The sequence below is a fragment of the Phaseolus vulgaris genome, chromosome 10, assembly GCF_000499845.2.
Source record: "Phaseolus vulgaris cultivar G19833 chromosome 10, P. vulgaris v2.0, whole genome shotgun sequence".
In the NCBI taxonomy this organism is placed as follows: domain Eukaryota; kingdom Viridiplantae; phylum Streptophyta; class Magnoliopsida; order Fabales; family Fabaceae; genus Phaseolus; species Phaseolus vulgaris.
Window position 1 is genome coordinate 27,514,300 of NC_023750.2, and position 24,999 is coordinate 27,539,298.

Consider the following 24,999-nt stretch of genomic DNA (forward strand, 5'->3'; position numbering starts at 1 on the left):
AGTATATAAGAGTTTCCAATGAACTTCTGAGGTACGCACGTTCAGATTGTTTCTTTACGCTTGCAAGTCTTGAGTACGCTGAGAGAGAACTTTTTCACGGTTCCTTAGAGTTCTTGAGTTTTACTCTTAAGTAATTGGTGGTTCAGTCGCTGACTTGGGTGTCGGAGCGTGATCGGCTGCAGCGGCGCCGTTTCATCTTTTGCAGGTTCTTGAGGTGGATCGCGGTGAAGGACGGAGGCTAACACGGCGCAGAAGTCGATCCAAGCTTGACGAGGCAGGGCTCCAGCGTTTCGGTCAACAGGCAGGATCATCAGGCGCCCACCGTGGGGCCGTGTAAAACCTGTTCCCATCCACAGCGTGAGTTCTTGGAGGTTTCTGCGGTTTCTGTTTGGTTGTGTGCTGGTGCAACCATTTTCCACCGTTCGTTTGAGTTTTTGAGTTTTACTCTTAAGTAATTGGTGGTTCAGTCGCTGACTTGGGCGTCGGAGCGTGATCGGCCGCAGCGGCGCCGTTTCGTAGGAAAATAAAGTTAACAGAAAGATTATGTAAAGAAGCAAAGAAGGTCATAACATAGTGGCATCAGTTCAAAATACGTGTACAGAGAAGGGAAAAATTTATTACAAGAAAATTGTGTAAGAAAGAGACAGGTGAGTAGGTGATGGAGGGAAGCAGCAAGCAGCTAGTGTTCAGAAGGAACGATCTTCCCGTCCACCACTTCGTTGTTCAGAGACACCATGGAGAGGTCCATATCAGGATATTGGCAGGCGAACTGCTCCAAGGCGGCGTCGAACCCAGCAGCGAGAATTTGGGCAGAGCTCAGCTCGAGTTCTTCAATCTGCTTCTTGAGCCCCTCATTCTGCTGCTTCAGTTCTTCAGCCTTCTCCCGAGCTTGAAGAAGGTCTTCAGTAACCCTCTTGTTCTCCGCCTGCGCTTGGACCAGCTCTGCGGCGATCCCTTCGTTTTCCTTTTTGGCCTCGGCGAGCTTGGCCACGGTGTCGTCTCTCTCTTTCTCAGTTTTACCCAAGAGGACCTCCCGATCTACGGACCTCTTCTCAAGGTTTTCTACCTTGGCGGCATCTGCTTTAATCAACGCTTCCAGGCTAGCCACCTTGAGACGATAGGGGACCAACTTGCTCTCCAACTCGATCTTCTCTTGAGCTAAGAGGTGCACCCTATGGCGTAGATCGGTGGCCTCCTTGCGCGCCACCCTCAGTTCGGTGCTCATAGCATCCTCCACTCGCGAGTGGTCGATCTCTGCCAGCATGAGGTTGCAGGACAACTTCTCCACCTCAATCCTTATTAGGCGATTCTCCTCTCGGAGCACGCAGATGTCATCCTGGAGTTTTTTGCTGGAACTCTCCACAGCTTTTGATACGATGGAGGGAAAATCCTCTGCCATCATCTTGAGTTTTGCTGAGAAGGGTTCCCACACTCTTTTGACCGCGAGGGAGAGGTTTGCTTGTGGAAGCACTGGGGGAGCCTGTTGCTGGTTCTCGCCACCACCTTCTTGAATCGGTTGGTGAGTTGGAGCTTCTTGGAGTGGTGGTGATGAGGGGACTCGGTGATGATGATAGGCGAGTTGTGAGCACCTTCATCCCCACCTGGTGCAGCTTCCGCAGTTGAGGCAGTTGAAGGAGGACCCCTTCCAGCAGATACATATGGCGTGGAGGCGCTCGGGGGGTTCTCCATGAAGTTGGGCTCAGCAGCCTCAACCACGGGAAATGCAGCCGCCAAGGGAACTGCTTGGACTGGCGATGCGGGAGCTGGGGGAGGAGGCAGTGTTGGAGGTGGAGCTGGCGGAGAAGGCGGTGTAGATGTTGGAGGAGGAGGTGGAGCAGGTGGTGAGGAAGGCGCCACCCTCTATTTTTTGGTGATGAGGCCATCTTCGGTTGCCTCATCGTCTTCTTCTTCATCCTCATGGACCACCTGAGGGGTTTTCCTCTTTGGCTTCCTGAGGATGAGCTTCTTGCGTTGTTGGGCGGGCAAGGCCTCTGAAGGAGCTGGGCCTTTAGGGGGCGATCTGCCCTAGGCAGCGGCGATCTCCACCACTGAATTGGGCACGGTCTGGGAGCCCGACGCCAACCCATGGGCTCGAGCGAGCGCCCTCAATTCAGCCAGTTTTCCCTTGCCCAACATGAGATCTGCATAATACAAAGGTATACAAGTCAGCTCAAAGAGAAAGATAAACGCATGAGCAAGTATGCAGATGAGGCAAACAAGTGATGCAGAAAATAAAACCCAAGTCTTGTGCACAACAGACAAAACGCCCAGCAACAGTTAACAGAGGCATCGCCAAGAGCAAGAACGTAGATATTGAGGTGAGCTCTAACCTATGCGAGCCTCGAGCTGGCCTTCGAAGAATTCGAAGGAGATGATCGCAGAGGTAAGGAAGGTAATGTTGGCGTCTGCCACGCTCTTCCAGAAGAGGCACAGATCTTTGTCCAAAGCGCCCATGTTGTCAGGGCTTCTTGGCCTCCTGAAGCTTCCCTTGGATTCTTTATTTCCCTTGTTTACCCAGTACAAGGGAAAGCCGTCGAGCAGCGAGGCGTCCTGGTCGTTTTGGCGCACTTGGAAAAATTTGCCTTTCCAATCCTTGTAGGATTGCTGGAAGATAGAAAGGATCGACCTCCCAGCAATCCCGTTCAGACTCACCCAAAGGCGATCTCTCGGATGCTTAGCTTCAAAAAGGAAAAGGAAGACGTCCACTGACGCTGGCAGTCCCAAATGTGCGCATATGATTTGAAACGCCCGCACGAATGCCCAGCTGTTGGGATGGAGCTGGGCGGCGGCGATGTTGAGCTCGGTTAGTAGCTCCCTTTCAAAATGAGTGAAGGGAAACCTAAGTTTCACCTTCTTGAATAAAGTGGTATACACAAAGCAGAACAACTCGCCGTTGTTCCCTTTGTCGTCTGCACAAACTGGCACGTCGGGGGGGCAAGGAAGCACCATCAGCTTGTCGTCGTGCTCCTTGTGGAATGAAAGGTTGGGCTCATCCCCTTTCTTCAATCGAAGCACCGCCAGGGGAGAGTTTACTGAAGAAGTCTCTTTCAGCAAAGTCGAGTTGGCCCACGGGTATAGCTTCTTGTAGTCGGGGGAAGGAATGGAGGCACCTCCAGCAATGGGTGGAGTTGCCTGAGCAACGTTGGGGTGAGAGGTTGCAGCCCTCTCAGCCTGGGAGGAGGAAGCACCAGGTGCTCGTGGTGGGTTATGAGCTTGGGATGGAGGGTTTCGTGACGAGGGAGGAGGATTTGGGGTGATCTTTGATTGAGCCATCGCGGAAACTGCAAAGGAAAAAGAAAGGGAAAGGTGAGCAGAGTTCGCAGAGGCTGACTCGATTGTGAAAGAAGGAAGAAAAAGATGAACGAACGAAGGTTCGTTGTAATGGAGACGAAGCCCTAAGTTACGAGAAGAGAGAAGCAGAAGAAACAACCCATAGCGTATGCACCAGGCAGTTAATGGATGATGCGAATCGGTTAAAATGCAGGAAAACTCAATAGAAGAAGTAAAGGGAGTACCTTTCGATGATCAGAAGAACGCTGAAGGAGGTTGAGGATCCAGAAGGTTGAAGAGCGTCGTGGGTTTTTGCAGAAGAAACTCAGAGCGTTTGAGAAGGCAAAGAGGTGATGGAACAGTAGAAGTGAAATGGGTTTAAGGGTTTTTCAAATGATTTTCGGAAGCGTAAACGACAACTAAAGATGACCGTTGATGAGGCCACGTGTCGAGCGATTGGAAGAATGTTTGGTGGAGCGTCAGGAAAGCAGAAAGTACAAACGTTTGGAATTCTGCGCCAGCGCCACGTAGATCGATAGTGACGTCACTCCTTTAGTCTTTTCGCTGGACAAGTCTTCGCTTAAGACTGGGGGGCTTGTGTACCGACCTAGTAGTCGGGAGTTATGACGTGGCGTCGAGCTATTATATAGGCGTGTTGGATGGGACACCTGGTTGGCAGGAGGGAAGGAAGTCGGGGGGTTCGTGTAGTCGCCAGTTATTAAGTTGGCGTGCTCCGATCTCCAGCATACCTAAACCGGCGGTCACCGGGTTGAAGATGAAGTCGCCAGATGGGAACCCAGGCGACCAAGTGATTAGAAATCGCCGAAGATGAAGGCAGATAGACGCTTCCCAGCTGCCCAGAGGATGAGGTCGGGGGACAGCTTACTTGAACATGTACGGTGAAGCAGGTAGGGCAGATCATGAAGGCGGCCGGCGAGACCACAGGGAAGGTGTGTACGAAGGCACCCGAACTCGCCACCCAGAAGAGATCACGCTCCAGGGCAACTATGCACTGAGTTGTATCATGCATAAGTAACTTAGCCAAAACACCTGAAGAGTAAGAAATAGCGCCCAAGTCAAGGATGCTCCGGATGATGGCACGTGTACAGCTAGATGCAAGCCACGTGTACTGCCAGGAGAGAGAAAGGGACCAGGTATATAAGAGTTTCCAACGAACTTCTGAGGTACGCACGTTCAGATTGTTTCTTTACGATTGCAAGTCTTGAGTACACTGAGAGAGAACTTTTTCACGGTTCCTTAGAGCTCTTGAGTTTTACTCTTAAGTAATTGGTGGTTCAGTCGCTGACTTGGGCGTCGGAGCGTGATCGGCCGCAGCGGCGCCGTTTCGTCTTTTGTAGGTTCTTGACGTGAATCGCGGTGAAGGACGGAGGCTAACACGACGAAGAAGTCGATCCAAGCTTGACGAGGCAGGGCTCCAGCGTTTCGGTCAACAGGAAGGATCAGTATTGATTGCGCTACGCTTGACAGGTGCGATTATACCAGCACTAATGCACCGGATCCCATCAGAACTCCGCAGCTAAGCGTGTTTGGGTGAGAGTAGTACTAGGATGGGTGACCTACTGGGAAATCGTCGTGTTGCACTTCTTTTTGAATTTCTTTTTTGTGTTTTGTTTTTCTTCTTCTTCCTGGCCTAGACAGTCAAACCATGGGTTCACCTTTTTTATGCTTTTTTTATTGCTGACCTTTAAAACAAAATCTTAAAGTACCTACAAAAACGATCGTGAAATAGTGTTGTGTATCAAGTTATCGCGTTCGAGGTCCAACCATTTTGAAACTGAAGCCACCTGCAAACCCATATAGGTATTGATCGCGCTACACTTGACAGGTGCGATCATACCAGCACTAATGCACCATATACCATCAGAACTCCGCAGTTAAGCGTGTGCGGCGGAGAGTAGTACTAGGATGGGTGACCTCCTAGGATGTCCTCGTGTTGCACTTCTTTTTGTATTTCTTTTTTGTGTTATGTTTTTCTTCCTCTTCCTGGCCTAGACTGTCAAACCATGAGTTCACCTTTTTTGTGCTTTTTTTGTGCTGACCTCTAAATAAAAATCTTAAAGTACCTAAAAAAACGATCGTGAAATAGTATTGTGTAGCGAGTTATCGCGTTCGAGGTCCAACCATTTTGAAACTGAAGCCCACCTGCAAACCCATATAGGTATTGATCGCGCTACGCTTGACAGGTGCGATCATACCAGCACTAATGCACTGGATCCCATCAGAACTCCGCAGTGAAGCGCGCTTATGCGAGAGTAGTACTAGGATGGGTGACCTCCTGGGAAGTCCTCGTGTTGTACTTCTTTTTGTATTTCTTTTTTTCTTCTTCTTCCTGGCCTAGACAGTCAAACCATGAGTACACCTTTTTTTGCTTTTTTTTTTGGTGACCTCTAAATAAAAATGTTCAAGTACCTATAAAAACGATCGTGAAATAGAGTTGTGTAGCGAGTTATTGCGTTCGAGGTCCAACCATTTTGAAACTGAAACCCACTTGCAAACCCATATAGGTATTGATCGCGCCACGATTGACAGGTGTGATTATACTAGCACTAATGCACCGGATCCCATCAGAACTCCGCAGTTTAGCGCGCTTGGGTGAGAGTAGTACTAGGATGGGTGACCTCCTAGGAAGTCTTCGTGCTACACTTCTTGGCCTGGTCAGTCAAACCATGAGTTCACCGTTTTTGTGCTTTTTTTTTGCTGACCTCTAAATAAAAATCTTAAAGTACCTACAAAAACAATCGTGAAATATTGTTTTGTAGCGATTTATCGCGTTCGAGGTCCAACCATTTTGAAACTGAAGCCCACCTACAAACCCATATAGGTATTGATCGCGCTACGCTTGACAGGTGCGATCATACCAGCACTAATGCACCAGATCCCATCAGAACTCTGCAGGTAAGCGTGTGCGGGCGAGAGTAGTACTAGGATGGGTGAACTTCTGGGAAGTCCTCGTGTTGCACTTCTTTTTGTATTTCTTTTTTGTGTTCTGTTTTTCTTCATCTTCCTGGCCTATGCAGTCAAACCATGAGTTCACGTTTTTTGTGCTTTTTTTTTTGTTGACCTCTAAATAAAAATCTTAAAGTACCTACAAAAACGATCGTGAAATAGTGTTATGTAGCGAGTTATCGCGTTCCAGGTCCAAACATTTTGAAACTGAAGCCCACCTGCAAACCCATATAGGTATTGATCGCGCTCGCTTGACAGGTGCAATCATACCAGCACTAATACACCGGATCACATCAGAACTCAGCAGTCAAGTGTGCTTGGGCGAGAGTAGTACTAGGATTAGTGACCTCCTGGGAAGTCCTCGTGTTGCACTTCTTTTTGTATTTCTTTTTTGTGTTTTGTTTTTCTTCTTCTTCCTGGCCTAGACAGTCAAACCATCAGTTCACCTTTTTTGTGCTTTTTTTTTGCTGACCTCTAAAGAAGAATCTTAAAGTACCTACAAAAACGATCGTGAAATAGTGTTGTGTAGCGAGTTATCGCGTTCGAGGTCCAACCATTTTGAAACTGATGCCCACCTGCAAACCCATATAGGTATTGATCGCGCTACGCTTGACAGGTGCGATCATACCAACACTGATGCACCGGATCCCATCAGAACTCAACAGTCAAGCGTGCTTGGGCGAGAGTAGTACTAGGATGGGTGAACCCCTGGGAAGTCCTCGTGTTGCACTTCTTTTTGTATTTCTTTTTTGTGTTCTGTTTTTCTTCTTCTTCCTGGCCTACACAGTCAAACCATGAGTTCACCTTTTTTGTCTTTTTTTTTTGCTGACCTCTAAATAAAAATCTTACAGTACCTACAAAAACTGTACCGCCCTGGTAGTCGGAAGTGATGACGTGGCATCAAGCTATTGTATAGGCGTGTTGATGGGACGCCTGGCTGGCAGAAGGGAAGGAAGTCGGGGGGGCTCGTGTAGTCGCCAGTTATTAAGTTGGCGGTCACCGGGTTAAAGTTGAAGTCGCCAGATATGAATCCAGGCAACCAAGTGATTAGAGATCGCCGAAATAAGTACATCGCCGAAGATGAAGGCAGATAGACATTTCCCAGCTGGCGAGAGGATGAGGTCGGGGGGCAGCTTGCTTGAGCATACACGGTGAAACAGGTGGTGCAGAGCATGAAGGCGGCCGGCGAGACCATAGGGAAGGTGTGTACGAAGGCACCTTGACTCGCCAATCCAGTAGAGATCGCGCTCCAAGACAACTATGCACTGAGTAGTATCATGCATAAGTAACTTAGCCAAAGGAGAGTCAGAGGTAGCGCCCAAGTCGAGGATGCTCCAGATGAAGGCACGTGTACGGCTGGATGCAAGCCACGTGTCCAGGTGTGTAACTGCCAGGAGAGAGAAAGTGTCCAGGTATATAAGAGTTTCCCAACGAACTTCTGAGGTACGCACGTTCAGATTGTCTTCTTTACGCTTGCGAGTGCTTGAGTATACTGAGAGAGAGAATTGGTTCACGGTTCCTTAGAGTTCTTGAGTGTTACACTTAGTAATTGGTGGTTCAGTCACTGACTTGGGCGTTGGAGTGCGATCGGCCGCATCGGCGCCGTTTCGTCTTTTGCAGGTTCTTGAGGTGGATCGCAGTGAAGGACGGAGGCAAGCGCGGCGCATGCGTCGATCCAAGTTTGACGAGGCAAAGCTCCAGCGTTTTGGTCAACAGGCAGGATCATCAGGCGCCCACCGTGGGGCCGTGTAAAACCTGTTCCCATCCACAGCGTGAGTTCTTGGAGGTTTTTGCAGTTTTCTGTGTGGTTGTGTGCTGGTGCAACCATTGTCCGCTGTTCATCTAGGTTTTGTTCGGTAATCTCGCGTTTTCCACCGTTCGTTTGGGTTTTTGTTCGGTGAGGTGAAGTTTTCTTCTGATTGCGCGAGTTTCGATCGGTGAGATCTGAGTTCTTTGGCTCGTTTGATTTTTCGTGGAAGAAGCGGTGGTTTCTGGTGGAGTTGCGAGTTTCTGTGGAGGTTTTCTGTGTTCTTGAGGTTTCTTTCGACGTTTCACAAAGTTCTGACCGATCGATCGCTGAATCGATCGTCGCTGAAGAAGGTGTTGTTCATTGCACCCTGTGATTCGTCAAGTTTTCATGAGAAGAATGAGAAGCAACCGTTCAAGTCCAGTCGCGCCTGTTGCTGCTGAAGGCGCCATGACTATGGCGCAGATGGTGGAAATTATACGTTCGTTGCAGGCGAATGTGGAAGCCTCGCGCATAGAGCAGGCAAGAATGCACGAGGACCTGGTCGCCTCTCGGGCCAGGAATGATGAGCTTAGCAGAGTGACTGAAGAACTGCGTCAAGCTCTTCAGGAGCAGCGAGGGCGTCCAGTCGCTGAAGAGGTCGCGCCGTCAACGCCGCCTCGTGTTTTTCCTATGCCTTTCGCTCAGGCGATTACTGACACGCCTATCCCTGCGAGTGTGGTACCCGTTAAGGCTGTTTTCACCGGCGTGGAGGATCCTAAGGCTCATCTCACCACGTTCCATACGCAGATGATGCTGTCAGGAGGATCGGACGCCGTGTACTGCAAGATGTTTGTGAGCACACTCCAGGGAACGACGCTGGAATGGTTTGTGAGCCTGCCTACAGGTCACATAACCAACTTCCAACAGTTTTCAAAGATCTTCGTCGAGCAGTACATCGTGAACAAGGCACCGCCCAGGGTGTCTTATGTTTTGTTTGACATCAGGCAGTACCAGGGAGAGTCCCTCAGGGACTACCTGAATCGTTTTGGGGCGCAGATGGTCCGATCGCCAGCCAAAGATGAAGAGATGCTGGTCTACGCATTCAAGAAGGGCGTGCTGCCGGGACCATTCTGCGAGGCATTGATCAGGGCTCACCCTGCCACATTTGCTGAGGTCAGGCGACTTGCGGTGGCCCACATCGCCGATGAGAGTGAAGTCGCCGAGAAGAGGGGCAGCGTGGCTCCCGCCAGGCCACGTGCCCAGACCAGGATCCAGCCACAGAGGGTGCTGGAGACGGCGGCGACCAGGAGGGATCAGAGGACTCGCCATCCTTATGATCCAAGGAAGAACAAGGGCAGGGGCCAAGGGCGCCCGGAACCAGCACGCCGGGAGTACAATCGCCCGCCAAAGCACAAGTTTGTCATGGGATTGGCAGACCTGATCGCCATTCCCAATATATCCGCTAGGTTGAAAGCGCCCGAGAAGGTGGGTGACAAGGTGCTGGGACCAAAGCCAGACGCCTGGTGTGAGTTTCACCAGGGCTTTGGCCACACCGTGGATTCGTGCTTGGCTTTAGGATACCAGCTCGACGATCTGGTCAAGAGCGGGTTCCTAAATGACTACCTGCTGGACAGAAGGACGGGGGGCGCGTCGAGCTCCCAACCAGCAGGTGGAGAGGCTCAGCAGCACGAGATGCCTACACACGGAGAAATCCACACCATCGCAGGAGGTTTCTCGGGTGGTGGATGCACCGCGTCACAGAGAAAGAAGTACGCGAGGTTTGTGATGACGGTGGACATGTTTGAAGATCACTCGCCGGACGTGGACATTACGTTCACAAAGCAAGATCTTCGGGACGTTGTGCCTCATGACAACGACCCCATAGTCATCTCGCTGATCACAGCAGGAAGGAAGGTCCACAGGGTTCTGGTGGATCAAGGAAGCTCGGCAGACGTGATGTTCTGGCCGACTTTCACGCAGTTGGAGCTACCCCTTGACCAGCTGAGGCCATATGGAGGGTGTTTGTATGGCTTCGCTGGTGACCAGGTGGAGGTCAGGGGGTACATCGAGTTGAGGACTACGTTTACGGATGAGGCGGGTTCGAGAACAGAGAAAATCAAATACCTTGTCGTAAACGCCCCTTCAGCATACAACATTCTGCTGGGAAGACCCACGCTCAACAGAATAGGCGCTATACCGTCGACCCGGCACATGAAGGTGAAGTTGCCGTCTATGGAGGGGGTGGTGATCACCATCAAATCCGACCAGAAAGAAGCGAAGAAGTGCTATGAGAATAGCCTGAAAAACAAAAGGTCTGTGAGTTACGTGACAACCACCCCGCCTCCTGGTGTGAAGCCCAGATCGACGGTAATAGAAGAGACCGTCGGGAGTGACGTAGTGATGGTGGACGCTGAGCTGGGGGAGGGGAACGCCGGTTTAGAGGAAGAAGAGGGCAAGGAATCGCCCTGAGGAAGCGAGGGAGCTGGGGATCGCCAGGGCGGTGATCGCCAGAGAAACCAGGCCAAAACCCGTCGAGCAGTGGCTCGAGAGAGAGATCGGAGGAAAGATTTTCAAGCTGGGAAGATCTCTGGAGGTCGAGCTCCAGGACCAGATCGCCAAGGTGATAGAGCGGCATCTGGATGCGTTTGCATGGTCCGCTTCGGACATGCCCGGGATCGATCCCGACTTCTTGTGCCATCATTTGGCAATGGACAACTTGGTGAGACCAGTGCGGCAGAGGAGGAGAAAGTTCAACGAGCAGAGGAGGCAGGCGATTAGAGACGAAACCCAGAAGCTCCTCGCTGCAGGCCACATCAGGGAAGTCCAGTACCCTGAATGGCTGGCAAATGTCGTACTGGTGAAGGAAAGTAATGGGAAGTTGCACATGTGCGTCGATTTCACTGATCTGAATAAGGCTTTCCCAAAGGACTCATATCCGTTACCAAGCATAGACGCCCTGGTGGATAGTGCTGCAGGGTGTAAGTTGTTGAGTTTCCTGGATGCCTTCTCGGGGTATAACCAGATCAAGATGCATCCCATGGATGAAGAGAAGATTGCCTTCATGACCGAGAGATCGTGCTACTGCTACAAGGTGATGCCGTTTGGGCTGAAGAACGCGGGGGCCACGTACCAAAGGTTGATGGATCGGGTACTTGCACCAATGCTGGGAAGGAATGTGCAAGCATACGTGGATGACATGGTCGTGACCTCGCCAGAGAAAAGCAAGCACGTTGCGGACTTGGAAGAGTTGTTCACTACGATCGCCAAGTTTAGGTTGAAGCTGAATCCCAAGAAGTGCATCTTTGGCGTGGAGGCTGGGAAGTTCCTGGGATTTCTCTTAACTGAAAGAGGAATAGAGGCCAACCCGGATAAGTGTGCCGCCATCCTGGCGATGAGGAGCCCGACCACTGTAAAGGAAGTACAACAGCTTACAGGTCGGATGGTCGCCCTGTCTCGCTTCGTGTCGGCCAGCGGAGAGAAGGGCCATCCATATTTCCAGTGTTTAAGGCGCAATAACAAGTTTGCCTGGACGAAGGAGTGTGAGGAAGCCTTCGTCAAGCTTAAGGAATATCTGGCGAGCCCGCCGGTTTTGTGCAAACCGCTGGTGGGAACCCCTCTCAGGTTGTATTTTGCTGTAACTGAGAGGGCGGTGAGTGCGGTGCTCGCCCATGACCAAGATCAGGCTCAAAAGCCTATTTATTTTGTTAGTAAGGTGCTGCAGGGCCCCGAAACGAGGTATTAGGCCCTGGAGAAGGCTGCACTGGCTGTGGTATTTTCGGCGAGGAGATTGCGCCACTATTTCCATAGCTTCACGATACTGGTGATGACCGACTTGCTTATCCAGAAGGTCTTGAAGAAGCCCGATGTTGCGGGAAGGATGGTGAAGTGGGCAGTGGAGCTGTCGGAGTTTGATATTAAGTATGAGCCCCGAGGTCCGATCAAGGGGCAGATCTTCGCAGATTTCGTGGTCGAGCTCTCGTCTGAAGTAGCACGAGTTGAAGGGGATGACTTCCGTTGGGTGCTTTCAGTGGACGGATCGTCGAACCAGCAAGGTAGCGGTGCTGGAGTCATCTTGGAGGGACCCAACGGCGTGCTGATTGAACAATCTTTGAGGTTTGCCTTCAAGGCCAACAACAATCAAGCAGAATATGAGGCGCTGATCGCCGGGATCTTGCTGGCCAAAGAGATGGGAGCTAGGGTGCTGATGGTAAAGAGTGACTCGCTGCTAGTCACGGGGCAAGTAACAGGCGAGTTCCAGGCTAAAGATCCACAAATGGCGGCTTACCTGGAGTATGTACAGGAATTGAAGAGTTCCTTTGCCTCCTTTGAAGTGGTGCATGTGCCCAGAGAGCAGAATGCCCGAGCTGACTTGCTAGCTAAGCTCGCCAGTTCAGGCAAGGGGGGTAGGCAGAGGACGGTGATTCAAGAAACTCTGAAAATGCCGAGAGCATTTGTAGCAGATCACCTGGTCCTTCAGATAAGTAAGTCGACGGAGAAAGCGCCGAGGAGTCACAGATCCCTGACTCAGGAGACCTTGAGGTCGCCAAGAATAAGAGCATGTCGGGGAGAGAAGGTGAACATGACGCAGATCTGCACGACCCATGAGCCAGACACCTGGGTAACACAGTACAAGCGGTGCCTGGCGGATGACCTTCTCCCGCTGGATCCGACGGAGGCTAGGAAGATAAAGAAGAATTCTAGCAAGTTCACAATGATTGATGGCGAGCTGTACAGGTTTGGGTTCACTCACCCACTCCTGGAATGTGTGCATGGCGAGAAATGTACAAGAATTATGGCAGAGCTCCATGAAGGGATATGTGGAAGCCATGTCGGGGGTCGAGCTCTGGCCGCAAGGACTCTCCGTGCAGGTTACTACTGGCCAACAATGAGAGAAGATTGCAAGAGGTATGCGCAGTGCTGCAAGCAATGCCAGCAGCACGCCGATTGGCACAAGGCGCCTCCCGAGGAGTTGAAGTCGATTTACAGCCCTTGGCCGTTTCATACATGGGGAATCGACATCCTTGGACCGTTTCCCCTGGCGATCAGGCAGATGAAGTACTTGGTGGTGGCGATCGAATATTTCACCAAGTGGATCGAAGCAGAACCAGTGGCCCAGATCACCGCACACAAGATCGAAGGTTTCGTGTGGAAGAACATTGTGTGCCGGTTTGGTGTGCCCAAGCGCCTGGTGTCGGACAATGGGACTCAGTTTGCGAGTCACCTGTTGAAGAAGCTGTGTGAAGGGGTGGGAATTCAACAAGTGTTTGCATCCGTCGAGCACCCTCAGACGAATGGCCAAGTAGAGTCAGCCAATCGGGTGTTGCTAAGAGGTTTGAAGAGAAGACTAGAGAAAGCCAAAGGAAGTTGGGCTGAGGAGGTACCCCGTATAGTCTGGGCATACCACACCACCGAGCAGTCAGGAACCCATGAGACCCCGTTCAGCTTGGTCTATGGGTGCGACGCAATGATTCCAATAGTGATCTAGGAGAGCTCGCCGAGATTCCAAAACTTCGTGGAGGAAGACTCGAATGAGGAGAGAAGGTTGAACCTGGACCTACTGGATGAGGTCAGGGAAGAGGCGAGATTAAAAGCTGAGGCGGTGAAGAGAAGGATTGAACGAAGATATAACTCGAAGGTGATGCTGAGACAGTTCAGAGAGGGCGACCTGGTGATGAGGAAAGCCCACTAGTACGAGATGGAGAATAAGCTGTCGCCTAAGTGGACGGGACCGTTCAGAATAACCGAGGCGCTCGGGAACGGCGCCTACCGCTTAGAAACATTGGAAGGAGGGGCGATTCCTCGCACTTGGAACGCCACGCACCTCAAGTTATATTACAGTTGAGAACTTTGTAAGTAAAATAAACACGAAGAGCTTTACAATGTTTCTATTAAAACAGTTTGAAGGGGGCATTCTTTTTTCCCTAAGGAGGGTTTTTAATGAGGCCACCCAATAAAGAAGAGTTTTCGAAGTTTAAGGTGTTTCAGATTGCATGCTTGTTGTTTTCCAAAAGTTTTGAAGAAAGACCTTGTCACTTATATGTGATTTAAGGCAAGTTAAAGATATATTGCATGCTCTCTAAAAAGTTTCTAAGTCCCCATCGTCTTTCGGCGATTGGCGGCATCAGTTAAAGTTAAAGTCCTCATCGTCTTTCGGCGATCGGAGGCACCAGTTAAAAGACCTCAACGCCCTCGCGCGTTCTGAGGCGAGTTAAAGACCTCCTCGCCGTCGAGTGAGTGCAGGCGAGGAAGAGTAAAAAGTCCTCAGTGCTTCTAGAGGAAAGAAGATGTAGCCTCTGGGGCAATGTAGAGGCACCAGTGAAAAGTCCTCAGTGTTTCTGGGGGAGAGATGATGTAGCCCCTGGGGCAATGTAGAGGCACCAGCAAAAAGTCCTCAGTGTTTCTAGGGGAGAGGAGATGTAACCCCTGGGGCAATGTAGAGGCACGAGATAAAGACCTTCTCGCCGATGAGCGAGTTCAGCCGAGTTAAAGACCTTCTCGCCGATGAGCGAGTTCAGGCGAGTTAAAGACCTGCTCGCCGATGAGCGAGTTCAGGCAAGATAAAATCCTTCTCGTCCCGAACGAGTTCAGGTATGGTGTAAAGGGTGGAAGAAGTTTGGAGGGTGGCTAAGGTAGGTTCGAAGAGAACGCCTAGCCACCCGGTCTTTTCTTCTGAAGCTCAGGGAGGTAGAGAAGGATCCGAAAGGCGCCTCTGCCCCCAGATAAAGGAACAATGGCCAAGTTATGAAGGCAGGAGGAAGCTAATATCGCCAAGAGTATTTGGCGACCGGGAAAAATGCAAACAATAGCGAGAAAGTCAAGACCCGTTTTGACAAGGCAGATCAGATGAGCGGTGTCTTAAGCCATTAGTTGAGCTGAAGTTCGTTATTTGAAGAGCGATTTCACGCTAAGGTTCATTACCTTTAGGTTACAAGTTGTTAGAGTGTTTTATTCGGAAGTCGGTGGTTCGAAGCAGTTAAGTATATAATTGCGCTTACAAAGTTACTAAGTTAATTTCTTTGAAGTAAATTATACAAGGAGAGATAAAGCAGACAAAGAGGTTATAAGAAGAAGCGCAAAGACTTTATCATAAAGTAAACACCAGTTCAGAATACATGTACAGAAAAAGGGAAAGGCTATTACAATTATGTATAAGGAGAAAAGCATAAGAATCGTGGATGGAGGGAAGCAATCAATCTTCAGAAGGAACAACCTTCCCGTCCACCACCTCATTGTTGAGAGACACCATGGAAAGGTCCAAGTCGGGGTACAGGCAAGCGAACTGTTCCCGGGCGGCCTCGAATCCAGCAGCGAGAATCTGGGCAGAGCTCAGCTCAAGTTCTTGAATCTGTTTCTTTAGCCCCTCGTTCTGCTGCTTCAGCTCGTCAGCTTGTTTCTTAAGTTCTTCAATTGTTTCCCGAGCTTGAAGAAGGTCTTCAGTAACCTTCTTGGATTCCGCCTGCACCTGGGCCAGCTCTGCGGCGACCTTCCCGTTCTCTTCGTTGGCTTCGGCAAGCTTGGCCATGGTGTCGTCTCTCTCCTTTTCCACCTTCCCCAAGAAGACCTCCCGATCGGCTGACCTTTTCTCGAGGTTCTTTACCCTGGCGGCGTCTGCTTTGATCAATGCCTCCAGGTCAGCTACTTTGACGCGATAGGGTACCAGCTTGCTCTCCAGCTCAATCTTCTCTTGAGCCAAGAGATGCACCTTATGGCGTAGATCGGTGGCCTCCTTGCGTGCCACCCGGAGCTCAGTGCTCATAGCATCTTCCACTCGGGAGTGATCGATCTCAGCGAGCGTCAGATTGCAGGATAACCTCTCCGCCTCAATCCTTATGGAGCAATTCTCAGTTCGGAGTGTGAAGATGTCATCCTGGAGCTTCCTGGTGGAACTTTCCACAGCTTTGGATATGATGGAGGGGAAATCCTCCGCCATCATCTTCAATTTTGCTGAGAAGGGCTCCCACACCCTCTTGACCTCAAGAGAGAGGTTTGCTTGTGGAGGCACCGGGGGGGCTTGTTGTTGGTTCTCGCCGCCACCTTCTTGAATTGGTTGTGGAATGGGTGCTTCTTGGCGTGGTGGCGACGTCGGGGATTCAGTGATGAGGATTGGAGAGTTGTGAGCACCTTCATCCCCGACTGGTGCAGCGTTTGCAGTTGAGGCGTGTGAAGGAGGACCCCCTCCAGCTGATACATAAGGCGTGGAGGCGCTCGGGGGGTTCTCCATGAAGTTAGGCTCGACGGCCTCAACCACAGGAAGTGCGGATGCCAGAGGAACCGCTTGGACTGGCGAGGTGGGAGCTGGGGCAGGAAGCAATGTTGGAGGTGGAGCTGGTGTGGAAGGTGGTGTTGATGTCAGAGGAGGAGGTGGGGCAGATGGTGAAGAAGGCGCCACCCTCTTCCTCTTGATGATGAGGCCATCTTCAGTCGCCTCATCGTCTTCTTCTTCTTCCTCATGAACCACTTGAGGGGTTTTCCTCTTTGGTTTCCTGAGGATAAGCTTTTTGCGCTGATTGGCGGGTTGGGCCTCGGAAGGAGCTGGGCCTTTCGGTGGCGATCTGCCCTGTGCAGCGGCGATCTCCACCACTGACTTTGGCACAGTCTGGGAACCCGACGCCAACCCGTGGGCTCGGGCGAGCGCCCTCAGTTCAGCAAGTTTTCCCTGCCCAACATGCGATCTGCATAATGCAAAGATACATGGGTTAGCTCAGAGAGAAAAATAAATGCATAAGTCAGTATGCAACAAAAGCAGATAAGTGATGCAGAAAATAAAACCAAAGTCTTGTGCACAATAGACAAGACGCCCAGAAACAGTTAGCAGAAGTAATGTCAAGGTAATGACTTAGACGTTGAGGTGAGTTCTAACCTATGCGAACTTCGAGTTGATCTTCGAAGAACTCGTAGGAGATGAGCGTAGTGGTGAGGAAGGTAATGTTGGCGTCTGCCACACTCTTCCAGAAGAAGCACAGATCCTTGTCCAAAGCACCCATGCTGTCAGGACTCCTTGGCCTCCTGAAGCTTCCCTTGGACTCTTTATTCCCCTTGTTTACCCAATACAAGGGGAAGCCGTCGAGCAGTGAGGCGTCCTTGTCGTTTGGGCGCACCTGGACAAACTTGCCCTTCCAGTCTTTGTAAGATTGCTGGAAGATAGAGAGGATTGACCTCCCAGCAATCCCGTTAAGACTCACCCACAGGCGATCTCCTGGGTGCTTGGATTCAAAAAGGAAGAGAAAGACGTCCACTGACGCTGGTAGCCCCAGATGGTCGCACATGATTTGGAATGCCTGCACGAACGCCCAGCTGTTGGGGTGAAGCTGAGCAGCAGCGATGTCGAGCTCGGTAAGTAGCTCCCTTTCAAAACGAGTGAAGGGAAACCTAAGTTTCACCTTCTTGAACAGAGTGGTGTATACGAAGCAGAACAACCCACCGTCGTTCCCTTTGTCGTCGACGCACACTGGCATGTCGGGGGAGCAAGGTAGCACCATCATCTTGTCGTCATGCTCCTTGTGGAACGACAGGTGCGGCTCGTCCCCTTTCTTCAAACGAAGAACTGCCCCAGTAGAGTTTACTGAAGAAGTTTCCTTCAACAAGGTCGGGGTGGCCCATGGATATAATTTTTTGAAGTCGGGGGAAGGAACGGAGGCACCTCTGGCAACCGGTGGCGTAGCCTGAGCCAGGTCAGGACGGGAGGTTGCAGGCCTCTCAGCCAGGGAAGAAGAAGCACCAGGTGCTCGTAGGGGGTTGTGTGCTTGAGATGAAGGGTTTCGTGACGAGGGAGGAGGATTTGGGGTGATCTTTGAGCGAGCCATCGTGGAAGCTGCAAAGGAAAAGGAAAAGAAAAGGTGATCAGGGTTCGCAGAGGCTGACTCGATCGTGAAAGAAGGGTGAAAAACGAACGAACGAAGGTTCGTTGTAACGAAGACGAAGCCCTAAGTTACGAGAAAGGAGAAATAGAAAAAACAGCCCACAGCGTATGCACCAGACAGTTAATGGATGATGCGAATCGGTTAAAATGCAGGAAAAATCAGCAGAAGAAGTAAAGGGAGTACCTTTTTGTGATCGGAAGAACAATGAAGGAAGTAGAGGATTCAGGGGGTTGAAGAGCGTCGTGAGCTTTTGCAAAAGAAACTTGGAGCGCTTGAGGAAACAAAGAAAGTGATGGAACAGTGGAGTGAAATGGGTTTAAGGGTTTTTCGAATGGGTTTGGGAAGCGCAAACGACAATTAAAGGTAACCGTTGATGAAGCCACGTGTCGAGCGATTGGAGGAGTGTTTGGTTGAGCGTCAGGAAAGGAGAAAGTACAACCGCTTGGAATTCTGCGCCAGCGCCACGTAGATCGGCATTGACGTGACTCCTTTAGTCTTTTCGCTAGACAAGTCTTCGCTTAAGACTGGGGGGCTTGTGTACCGCCCTGGTAGTCGGAAGTGATGACGTGGCATCAAGCTATTGTATAGGCGTGTTGATGGGACACCTGGCTGGCAGAAGGGAAGGAAGTCGGGGGGGGCTCGTGTAGTCGCCAGTTATTAAGTTGGCGTGCTCCGATCTCCAGCACACCAGAACCGGCGGTCACCGGGTTAAAGTTGAAGTCGCCAGATATGAATCCAGGCGACCAAGTGATTAGAGATCGCTGAAATAAGGACATCGCCGAAGATGAAGGCAGATAGACATTTCCCAGCTGGCCAGAGGATGAGGTCGGGGGATAGCTTGCTTGAGCATACACGGTGAAACAGGTGGTGCAGAGCATGAAGGCGGCCGGCGAGACCACAGGGAAGGTGTGTACGAAGGCACCTTGACTCGCCAATCCAGTAGAGATCGCGCTCCAAGACAACTATGCACTGAGTAGTATCATGCATAAGTAACTTAGCCAAAGGAGAGTCAGAGGTAACGCCCAAGTCAAGGATGCTCCAGATGAAGGCACGTGTACGGCTGGATGCAAGCCACGTGTCCAGGTGTGTAACTGCCAGGAGAGAGAAAGTGTTCAGGTATATAAGAGTTTCCCAACGAACTTCTGAGGTACGCACGTTCAGATTGTCTTCTTTACGCTTGCGAGTTCTTTAGTATATTGAGAGAGAGAACTGGTTCACGGTTCCTTAGAGTTCTTGAGTGTTACTCTTAGTAATTGGTGGTTCAGTCACTGACTTGGGCGTTGGAGTGCGATCGGCCGCAGCGGCGCCGTTTCGTCTTTTGCAGGTTCTTGAGGTGGATCGCAGTGAAGGACGGAGGCAAGCGCGGCGCTCCAGCGTTTTGGTCAACAGGCTATATCAAAAACGATCGTGAAATAGTGTTGTGTATCGAGTTATCGCGTTCGAGGTCCAACCATTTTGAAATTGAAGTCCACCTGCAAACCCATATAGGTAATGATCGCGCTACACATGACAGGTGGGATCATACCAACACTAATGCACCGGATCCCTTCAGAACTCCGCAGTGAAGCGTGTTTGGGTGAGAGTAGTACTAGGATGGGTGACCTACTGGGAAATCGTCGTGTTGCACTTCTTTTTGTATTTTTTTTTTCTGTTTTGTTTTTCTTCTTCTTCCTGGCCTAGACAGTCAAACCATGAGTTCACCTTTTTTATGCTTTTTTTGGCTGACCTCTAAATAAAAATCTTAAAGTACCTACAAAAACGATCGTGAAATAGTGTTGTGTAGCGAGTTATCGCGTTCGAGGTCCAAACATTTTGAAACTGAAGCCCACGTGCAAACCCATTTAGGTATTGATCGCGCTACGCTTGACAGGTGCGATCATACCAGCACTCATGCACCGGATCCCATCAGAACTCCGCAGTCAAGCGTGCTTGGGCTAGAGTAGAACTAGGGTGGGTCACCTCCTGGGAAGTCCTCGTGTTGTACTTCTTTTTGTATTTCTTTTTGTGCTTTTTTTTTGCTGACCTCTAAATAAAAATCTTCAAGTACCTATAAAAACGATAGTGAAATAGTGTTGTGTAGCGAGTTATCGCGTTCGAGGTCCAACCATTTTGAAACTGAAGCCCACTTGCAAACCCTTATAGGTAATGATCGCGCCACGCTTGACAGGTGCGATCATACCAGCACTAATGCACCGGATCCCATCAAAACTCCGAAGTTAAGCGTGCCTGGGCGTGAGTAGTACTAGGATAGGTGACCTCCATGGAAGTCCTCGTGTTGCAGTTCTTTTTGTATTTCTTTTTTGCGTTCTGTTTTTCTTTTCTTCCAGGCCTAGACAGTCAAACCATGAGTTCACCTTTTTTGGGCTTTTTTTTTTGCTGACCTCTAAATAAAAATCCTAAAGTACCTACAAAAACGATCGTGAAATAGTGTTGTGTAGCGAGTTATCGCGTTCGAGATCCAACCATTTTGAAACTGAAGCCCACCTGCAAACCCATATAGGTATTGATCGCACTACGCTTGACAGGTGCGATCATACCAGCACCAATGCACCGGATCCCATCAGAAATCCGCAGTCAAGCGTGCTCGGGCGAGAGTAGTACAAGGATGGGTGACCTCCTCGGAAGTCCTCGTGTTGCACTTCTTTTTGTATTTCTTTTTTGTGTTCTGTTTTTCTTCTTCTTCATGGCCTAGAGAGTCAAACCATGAGTTCAACTTTTTTGTGCTTTTTTTTTTGCTGACCTCTAAATAAAAATCTTAAAGTACCTACAAAAACGATCGTGAAATAGTGTTGTATAGCGAGTTATCCCGTTCGAGGTCCAACCATTTTGAAACTGAAGCCTACCTGCAAATCCATATAGGTATTGATCGCGCTACGCTTGACAGGTGCCATCATACCAGCACTAATGCACCAGATCCCATCAGAACTCCGCAGTCAAGCGTGCTTGGGTGAGAGCAGTACTAGGTTGGGTGACCTCCTCAGAAGTCCTCGTGTTGTACTTCTTTTTGTATTTCTTTTTTTCTTCTTCTTCCTGGCCTAGACAGTCAAACCATGAGTTCACCTTTCTGTGCCTTTTTTTTTGGTGACCTCTAAATAAAAATCTTCAAGTACCTATAAAAACGATCGTGAAATAGAGTTGTGTAGCGAGTAATTGCGTTCGAGGTCCAACCATTTTGAAATTGAAACCCACCTGCAAACCCATATAGGTCTTGATCGCGCTACGCTTGACAGGAGCGATCATACCAGCACTAATGCACCGGATCCCATCAGAACTCCGCAGTGAAGCGTGCTCGGGCGAGAGTAGTGCTAGGATGGGTGAGCTCCTGGGAAGTCTTCGTGTTGCACTTCGTTTTGTATTTCTTTTTTCTGTTCTGTTTTTCTTCTTCTTCCTGGCCTAGACAGTCAAACCATGAGTTCACCTTTTTTGTGCTTTTTTTTTTGCTGACCTCTAAATAAAAATCTTCAAGTACCTACAAAAACGATCTTGAAATAGTGTTGTGTAGCGAGTTATCGCGTTCGAGGTCCAACCATTTTGAAACATAAGCCCACCTGCAAACCCATATAGGAATTGATCGCGCTACGCTTGACAGTTGCGATTATAACAGCACTAATGCACCGGATCCCATCAAAACTCCGCAGCTAAGCGTGTTTGGGCGAGAGTAGTACTAGGATGGGTGACCTACTGGGAAATCGTCGTGTTGCACTTCTTTTTGTATTTCTTTTTTGTGTTCTGTTTTTCTTCTTCTTCCTGGCCTAGACAATCAAACCATGAGTTCACCTTTTTTGTGCTTTTTTTTTGCTCACCTTTAAATAAAAATGTTGAAGTACCTATAAAAACGATCGTGAAATAGTGTTGTGTAGCGAGTTATCGCGTTCGAGGTCCAACCATTTTGAAACTGAAGCCCAACTGCAAACCCATATAGGTTATGATCGCGCTACGCTTGAAAGGTGCGATCATACCAGCACTAATGCACCGGATCCCATCAGAACTCCGCAGCTAAGCGTATTTGGGTGAGAGTAGTACTAGGATGGGTGACCTACTGGGAAGTCCTCGTCTTGAACTTCTTTTTGTATTTCTATTTTGTGTTCTGTTTTTCTTCTTCTTCCTGGCCTAGAAAAGTCAAACCATGAATTCACCTTTTTTGTGCTTTTTTTTTCTGACCTATAAATAAAAATCTTCATGTACCTACAAAAACGATCGTGCAATAGTTTTGTGTAGCGAGTTATCGCGTTCGAGGTGCAACCATTTTGAAACTGAAGCGCACCTGCAAACCCATATAGGTATTAATCGCACTACGCTTGACAGGTGCGATCATACTAGCACTAATGCACCGGATCCCATCAGAACTGCGCAGTTAAGCGTGTTTGGGCGAGAGTAGTACTAGGATGAGTGACCTACTGGGAAATCGTCGTGTTGCACTTCTTTTCGTATTTCTTTTTTGTGTTTTGTTTTTCTTCTTCTTCCTGGCCTAGACAGTCAAACCATGAGTTCACATTTTTTGTGCTTTTTTTTTTTGCTGACCTCTAAATAAAAATCTTAAAGTACCTACAAAAACGATCGTGAAATAGTGTTGTCTAGCGAGTTATCGCGTTCGAGGTCCAACCATTTTGAAACTGAAGCCCACCTGCAAACACATATAAGTATTGATCGCACTACGCTTGACAGGTGCGATCATACCAGCACTAATGCACCGGATCCCATCAGAACTCCGCAATGAAGCGTGGTCGGGCGAGAGTAGTTCTAGGATGGCTGACCTCCTGGGAAGTCCTAGTGTTGCACATCGTTTTGTATTTCTTTTTTGTGTTTTGTTTTTCTTCTTCATCCTGGCCTAGACAGTCAAACCCTGAGTTCACCTTTTTTGTGCTTTTTTTTTGCTGACCTTTTAATCAAAATCTTAAAGTAGCTACAAAAACTATCAGGAATTAGTGTTGTGTAGCTAATTATCGCGTTCGAGGTCCAACCATTTTGAAACTGAAGCCCACCTGCAAACCCATATAGGTATTGATCGCGCTACGCTTGACAGGTGCGATCATACCAGCACTAATGCACTGGATCCCATCAGAACTCCGCAGATAAGCGTGCTAGGGCGATAATAGTACTAGGATGGGTGACCTCCTGTGAAGTCCTCGTGTTGCACTTCTTTTTGTATTTGTTTTTTGTGTTCCGTTTTTCTTCTTCTTCCTGGCCTAGACAGTCAAACCATGAGTTCGCCATTTTTGTGCATTTTTTCTGCTGACCTCTAAATAAAAATCTTAAAGTACCTACAAAAACGATCGTGAAATAGTGTTGTGTAGCGAGTTATCGTGTTCGAGGTCCAACTATTTTGAAACTGAAGCCCACCTGCAAACCCATATAGGTATTGATCGCGGTACGCTTGACAGGTGCGATCATACCAGCACTAATGCACCAATCCCATCAGAACTCCGCAGTCAAGCGTGCTGGGGCGAGAGTAGTACTAGGATGGGTGACCTCCTAGGAAGTCCTCATGTTGCACTTCTTTTTGTATTTCTTTTTTGTGTTATGTTTTTCTTCTTCTTCCCGGCCTAGACAGTCAAACCATGTGTTCGCCTTTTTTGTGCTTTTTTTTTTGCTGACCTCTAAATAAAAATCTTAAAGTACGTACAAAAACGATCGTGAAATAGTGTTGTGTAGCGAGTTATCGCGTTCGAGGTCCAACCATTTTGAAACTGAAGCCCACCTGCAAACCCATATAGGTATTGATCGCGCTACGCTTGACAGATGCGATCATACCTGATGTGATTCCACTAGCACAATTAGAATGATTCTTGACATTCTTAGGAATCATCTTAAGTTGGTTATGAGATATACACTTTATCATAGAATTGGATCAAGTATGAACAAGAACTCACCAAAACTAGTGCCAAAACACAAACTCATATGGAAGTTCCAATTATTGTCAAATTGAACCGATTAAAATGAAAGGAAAATCAATTGCACCGAATAGAATTGACATGGAACTGAAATGAACCGATTAAAATGAACTAAAAGGCAACAATACTGAAAAGAAGTGCTGGAAATGTAAAAGCACCGAACCAAAATTCAAAATAGAAGAAGAGCAGCTGCTGGAAAATGAAAGTGCCGAACCAAAACACAAGAACACAAACTTAAGACATGAATATCAAAAGAGAAGGAAGGAAGGAGAAGAGAAAGCTCATGAAGATGGATGTATGGTTGGATGATCACGCCACTAGGAGGATGGAGACTCCAAGATAAGTGTGCAAGCCGCCACTTGAGGTAACCATGGAACCATCAAGATAAGACTAGTGAAGAAGGCACAAAGCTCTCCAATGCTCTCTCAAAAATTGAGTATAGTTTCTCTAATTAAAATTCAAATTTGAAATGTACAAGGGCAACACCTATATTTATAGCCTAGAGGTGCTGAAAATCAAACTAAAAGAATTCCAAAATTCCCTTCTAAAAGCTCTAGAACCGGCGCCTAAACCAAGCATGAGGAAGGTGTGACCTCTTCTCTCACTTTGCCACCTCCTTATTTACTCCTACACCTATCTACTAACGCACCCCCCCTCCCTCCTAAGACTCTTAACTAAAGACTAAAAGATGCTTTAACAATAGAGGTTTCTAATGTTTCCCTCTAAGCACCTTCAACCAGAGAAATTACAAAAAGAGTAAATAAATGTCCCCTAGCTCCTAAAGCTTTGAACATGCTTCTTGTAAGCCTTTGTGGTGGGCTTTGACCTCCATAGGCGTCCTCCATTTGAGCCTCTACCTCTTCTTGATCTTGGTGATTGGCCTCCATGTCCACTTGAGCTTGATCTCCATCATACTCCCCGATTTGGAGAGAATTCGACCACGAATTCTGGAGACCTGCAGAAAAAGGAGTTAGATCACTGACATTAAAAGTATGACTACCTAAGAATGTATCAGGCATATCTAACTCATAAGCATTGTCATTAATGCTCTTGAGGATTTGGAAAGGTCCATCCCCTCGAGGCATTAGTTTGGACTTCCTTTGAGTAGGAAAACGATCCTTTCTCAAGTGAAGCCAAACCCAATCTCCCTCATCAAACAACAATGATTTTCTCCTTTTATTGGCAAATTCAGCTTACTTGCCAACCTTCTTCTCAATTCTCTTCTTGATGTCTTTATGCAAAGTTTTCACAAAAGAAGCTTTTTCATCCCCATCTTTGCACA

General features: G+C 48.8%; 1 protein-coding gene, 17 non-coding genes and 2 pseudogenes across 18 annotated transcripts; 19 read left to right on the plus strand and 1 right to left on the minus strand.

Annotated features, from left to right (window-relative positions):
* Positions 1-679: 679 nt before the first annotated feature.
* Positions 680-15,896, minus strand: LOC137817829 (uncharacterized). Its single transcript, XM_068621056.1, has 2 exons — positions 15,408-15,896; positions 680-1,108 (listed from the first exon to the last, which is right to left on the minus strand). Exons 1-2 carry the CDS (start codon positions 15,894-15,896, stop codon positions 680-682), a joined length of 918 nt encoding a protein of 305 aa, XP_068477157.1.
* On the plus strand, positions 4,757-4,875 carry LOC137819960 (5S ribosomal RNA). Its single transcript, XR_011082518.1, has one exon. It is a non-coding gene; the product is annotated as a 5S ribosomal RNA (ribosomal RNA).
* Positions 5,115-5,233, plus strand: LOC137819880 (5S ribosomal RNA; annotated as a pseudogene).
* LOC137819797 (5S ribosomal RNA) lies at positions 5,473-5,591 on the plus strand. Its single transcript, XR_011082410.1, has one exon. It is a non-coding gene; the product is annotated as a 5S ribosomal RNA (ribosomal RNA).
* Positions 5,819-5,937, plus strand: LOC137819848 (5S ribosomal RNA). The gene has a single exon (XR_011082459.1). It is a non-coding gene; the product is annotated as a 5S ribosomal RNA (ribosomal RNA).
* Positions 6,136-6,254, plus strand: LOC137819779 (5S ribosomal RNA). Its single transcript, XR_011082393.1, has one exon. It is a non-coding gene; the product is annotated as a 5S ribosomal RNA (ribosomal RNA).
* Positions 6,494-6,612, plus strand: LOC137819822 (5S ribosomal RNA). The gene has a single exon (XR_011082435.1). It is a non-coding gene; the product is annotated as a 5S ribosomal RNA (ribosomal RNA).
* On the plus strand, positions 6,852-6,970 carry LOC137819799 (5S ribosomal RNA). The gene has a single exon (XR_011082413.1). It is a non-coding gene; the product is annotated as a 5S ribosomal RNA (ribosomal RNA).
* Positions 15,897-19,337: 3,441 nt separating the features above from the next.
* Positions 19,338-19,456, plus strand: LOC137819790 (5S ribosomal RNA). The gene has a single exon (XR_011082403.1). It is a non-coding gene; the product is annotated as a 5S ribosomal RNA (ribosomal RNA).
* Positions 19,457-19,694: 238 nt separating this feature from the next.
* LOC137819800 (5S ribosomal RNA) lies at positions 19,695-19,813 on the plus strand. The gene has a single exon (XR_011082414.1). It is a non-coding gene; the product is annotated as a 5S ribosomal RNA (ribosomal RNA).
* Positions 19,814-19,991: 178 nt separating this feature from the next.
* On the plus strand, positions 19,992-20,110 carry LOC137819778 (5S ribosomal RNA). Its single transcript, XR_011082392.1, has one exon. It is a non-coding gene; the product is annotated as a 5S ribosomal RNA (ribosomal RNA).
* A 239-nt stretch (positions 20,111-20,349) lies between these two features.
* Positions 20,350-20,468, plus strand: LOC137819963 (5S ribosomal RNA). The gene has a single exon (XR_011082521.1). It is a non-coding gene; the product is annotated as a 5S ribosomal RNA (ribosomal RNA).
* Positions 20,469-20,708: 240 nt separating this feature from the next.
* On the plus strand, positions 20,709-20,827 carry LOC137819826 (5S ribosomal RNA). The gene has a single exon (XR_011082439.1). It is a non-coding gene; the product is annotated as a 5S ribosomal RNA (ribosomal RNA).
* Positions 20,828-21,054: 227 nt separating this feature from the next.
* LOC137819785 (5S ribosomal RNA) lies at positions 21,055-21,173 on the plus strand. The gene has a single exon (XR_011082399.1). It is a non-coding gene; the product is annotated as a 5S ribosomal RNA (ribosomal RNA).
* A 240-nt stretch (positions 21,174-21,413) lies between these two features.
* On the plus strand, positions 21,414-21,532 carry LOC137819847 (5S ribosomal RNA). The gene has a single exon (XR_011082458.1). It is a non-coding gene; the product is annotated as a 5S ribosomal RNA (ribosomal RNA).
* A 239-nt stretch (positions 21,533-21,771) lies between these two features.
* Positions 21,772-21,890, plus strand: LOC137819811 (5S ribosomal RNA). Its single transcript, XR_011082424.1, has one exon. It is a non-coding gene; the product is annotated as a 5S ribosomal RNA (ribosomal RNA).
* Positions 21,891-22,129: 239 nt separating this feature from the next.
* On the plus strand, positions 22,130-22,248 carry LOC137819834 (5S ribosomal RNA). The gene has a single exon (XR_011082446.1). It is a non-coding gene; the product is annotated as a 5S ribosomal RNA (ribosomal RNA).
* Positions 22,249-22,489: 241 nt separating this feature from the next.
* On the plus strand, positions 22,490-22,608 carry LOC137819857 (5S ribosomal RNA; annotated as a pseudogene).
* A 239-nt stretch (positions 22,609-22,847) lies between these two features.
* On the plus strand, positions 22,848-22,966 carry LOC137819950 (5S ribosomal RNA). Its single transcript, XR_011082509.1, has one exon. It is a non-coding gene; the product is annotated as a 5S ribosomal RNA (ribosomal RNA).
* Positions 22,967-23,205: 239 nt separating this feature from the next.
* On the plus strand, positions 23,206-23,323 carry LOC137819850 (5S ribosomal RNA). Its single transcript, XR_011082461.1, has one exon. It is a non-coding gene; the product is annotated as a 5S ribosomal RNA (ribosomal RNA).
* The last annotated feature ends 1,676 nt before the right edge of the window (positions 23,324-24,999 follow it).

What these genes read in the sequence shown, in the direction of transcription:
- LOC137817829 (XM_068621056.1), bottom strand. Translation starts at nt 15,896, where the DNA reads ATGGCGGAGGATTTCCCCTCCATCATATCCAAAGCTGTGGAAAGTTCC. An exon ending in TGCAGGCGGAATCCAAGAAG is followed by an intron (nt 1,109 to 15,407) that starts GTTACTGAAGAC and finishes TATCGTCTCAAG; the next exon opens with GTGGCTAGCCTGGAAGCGTT.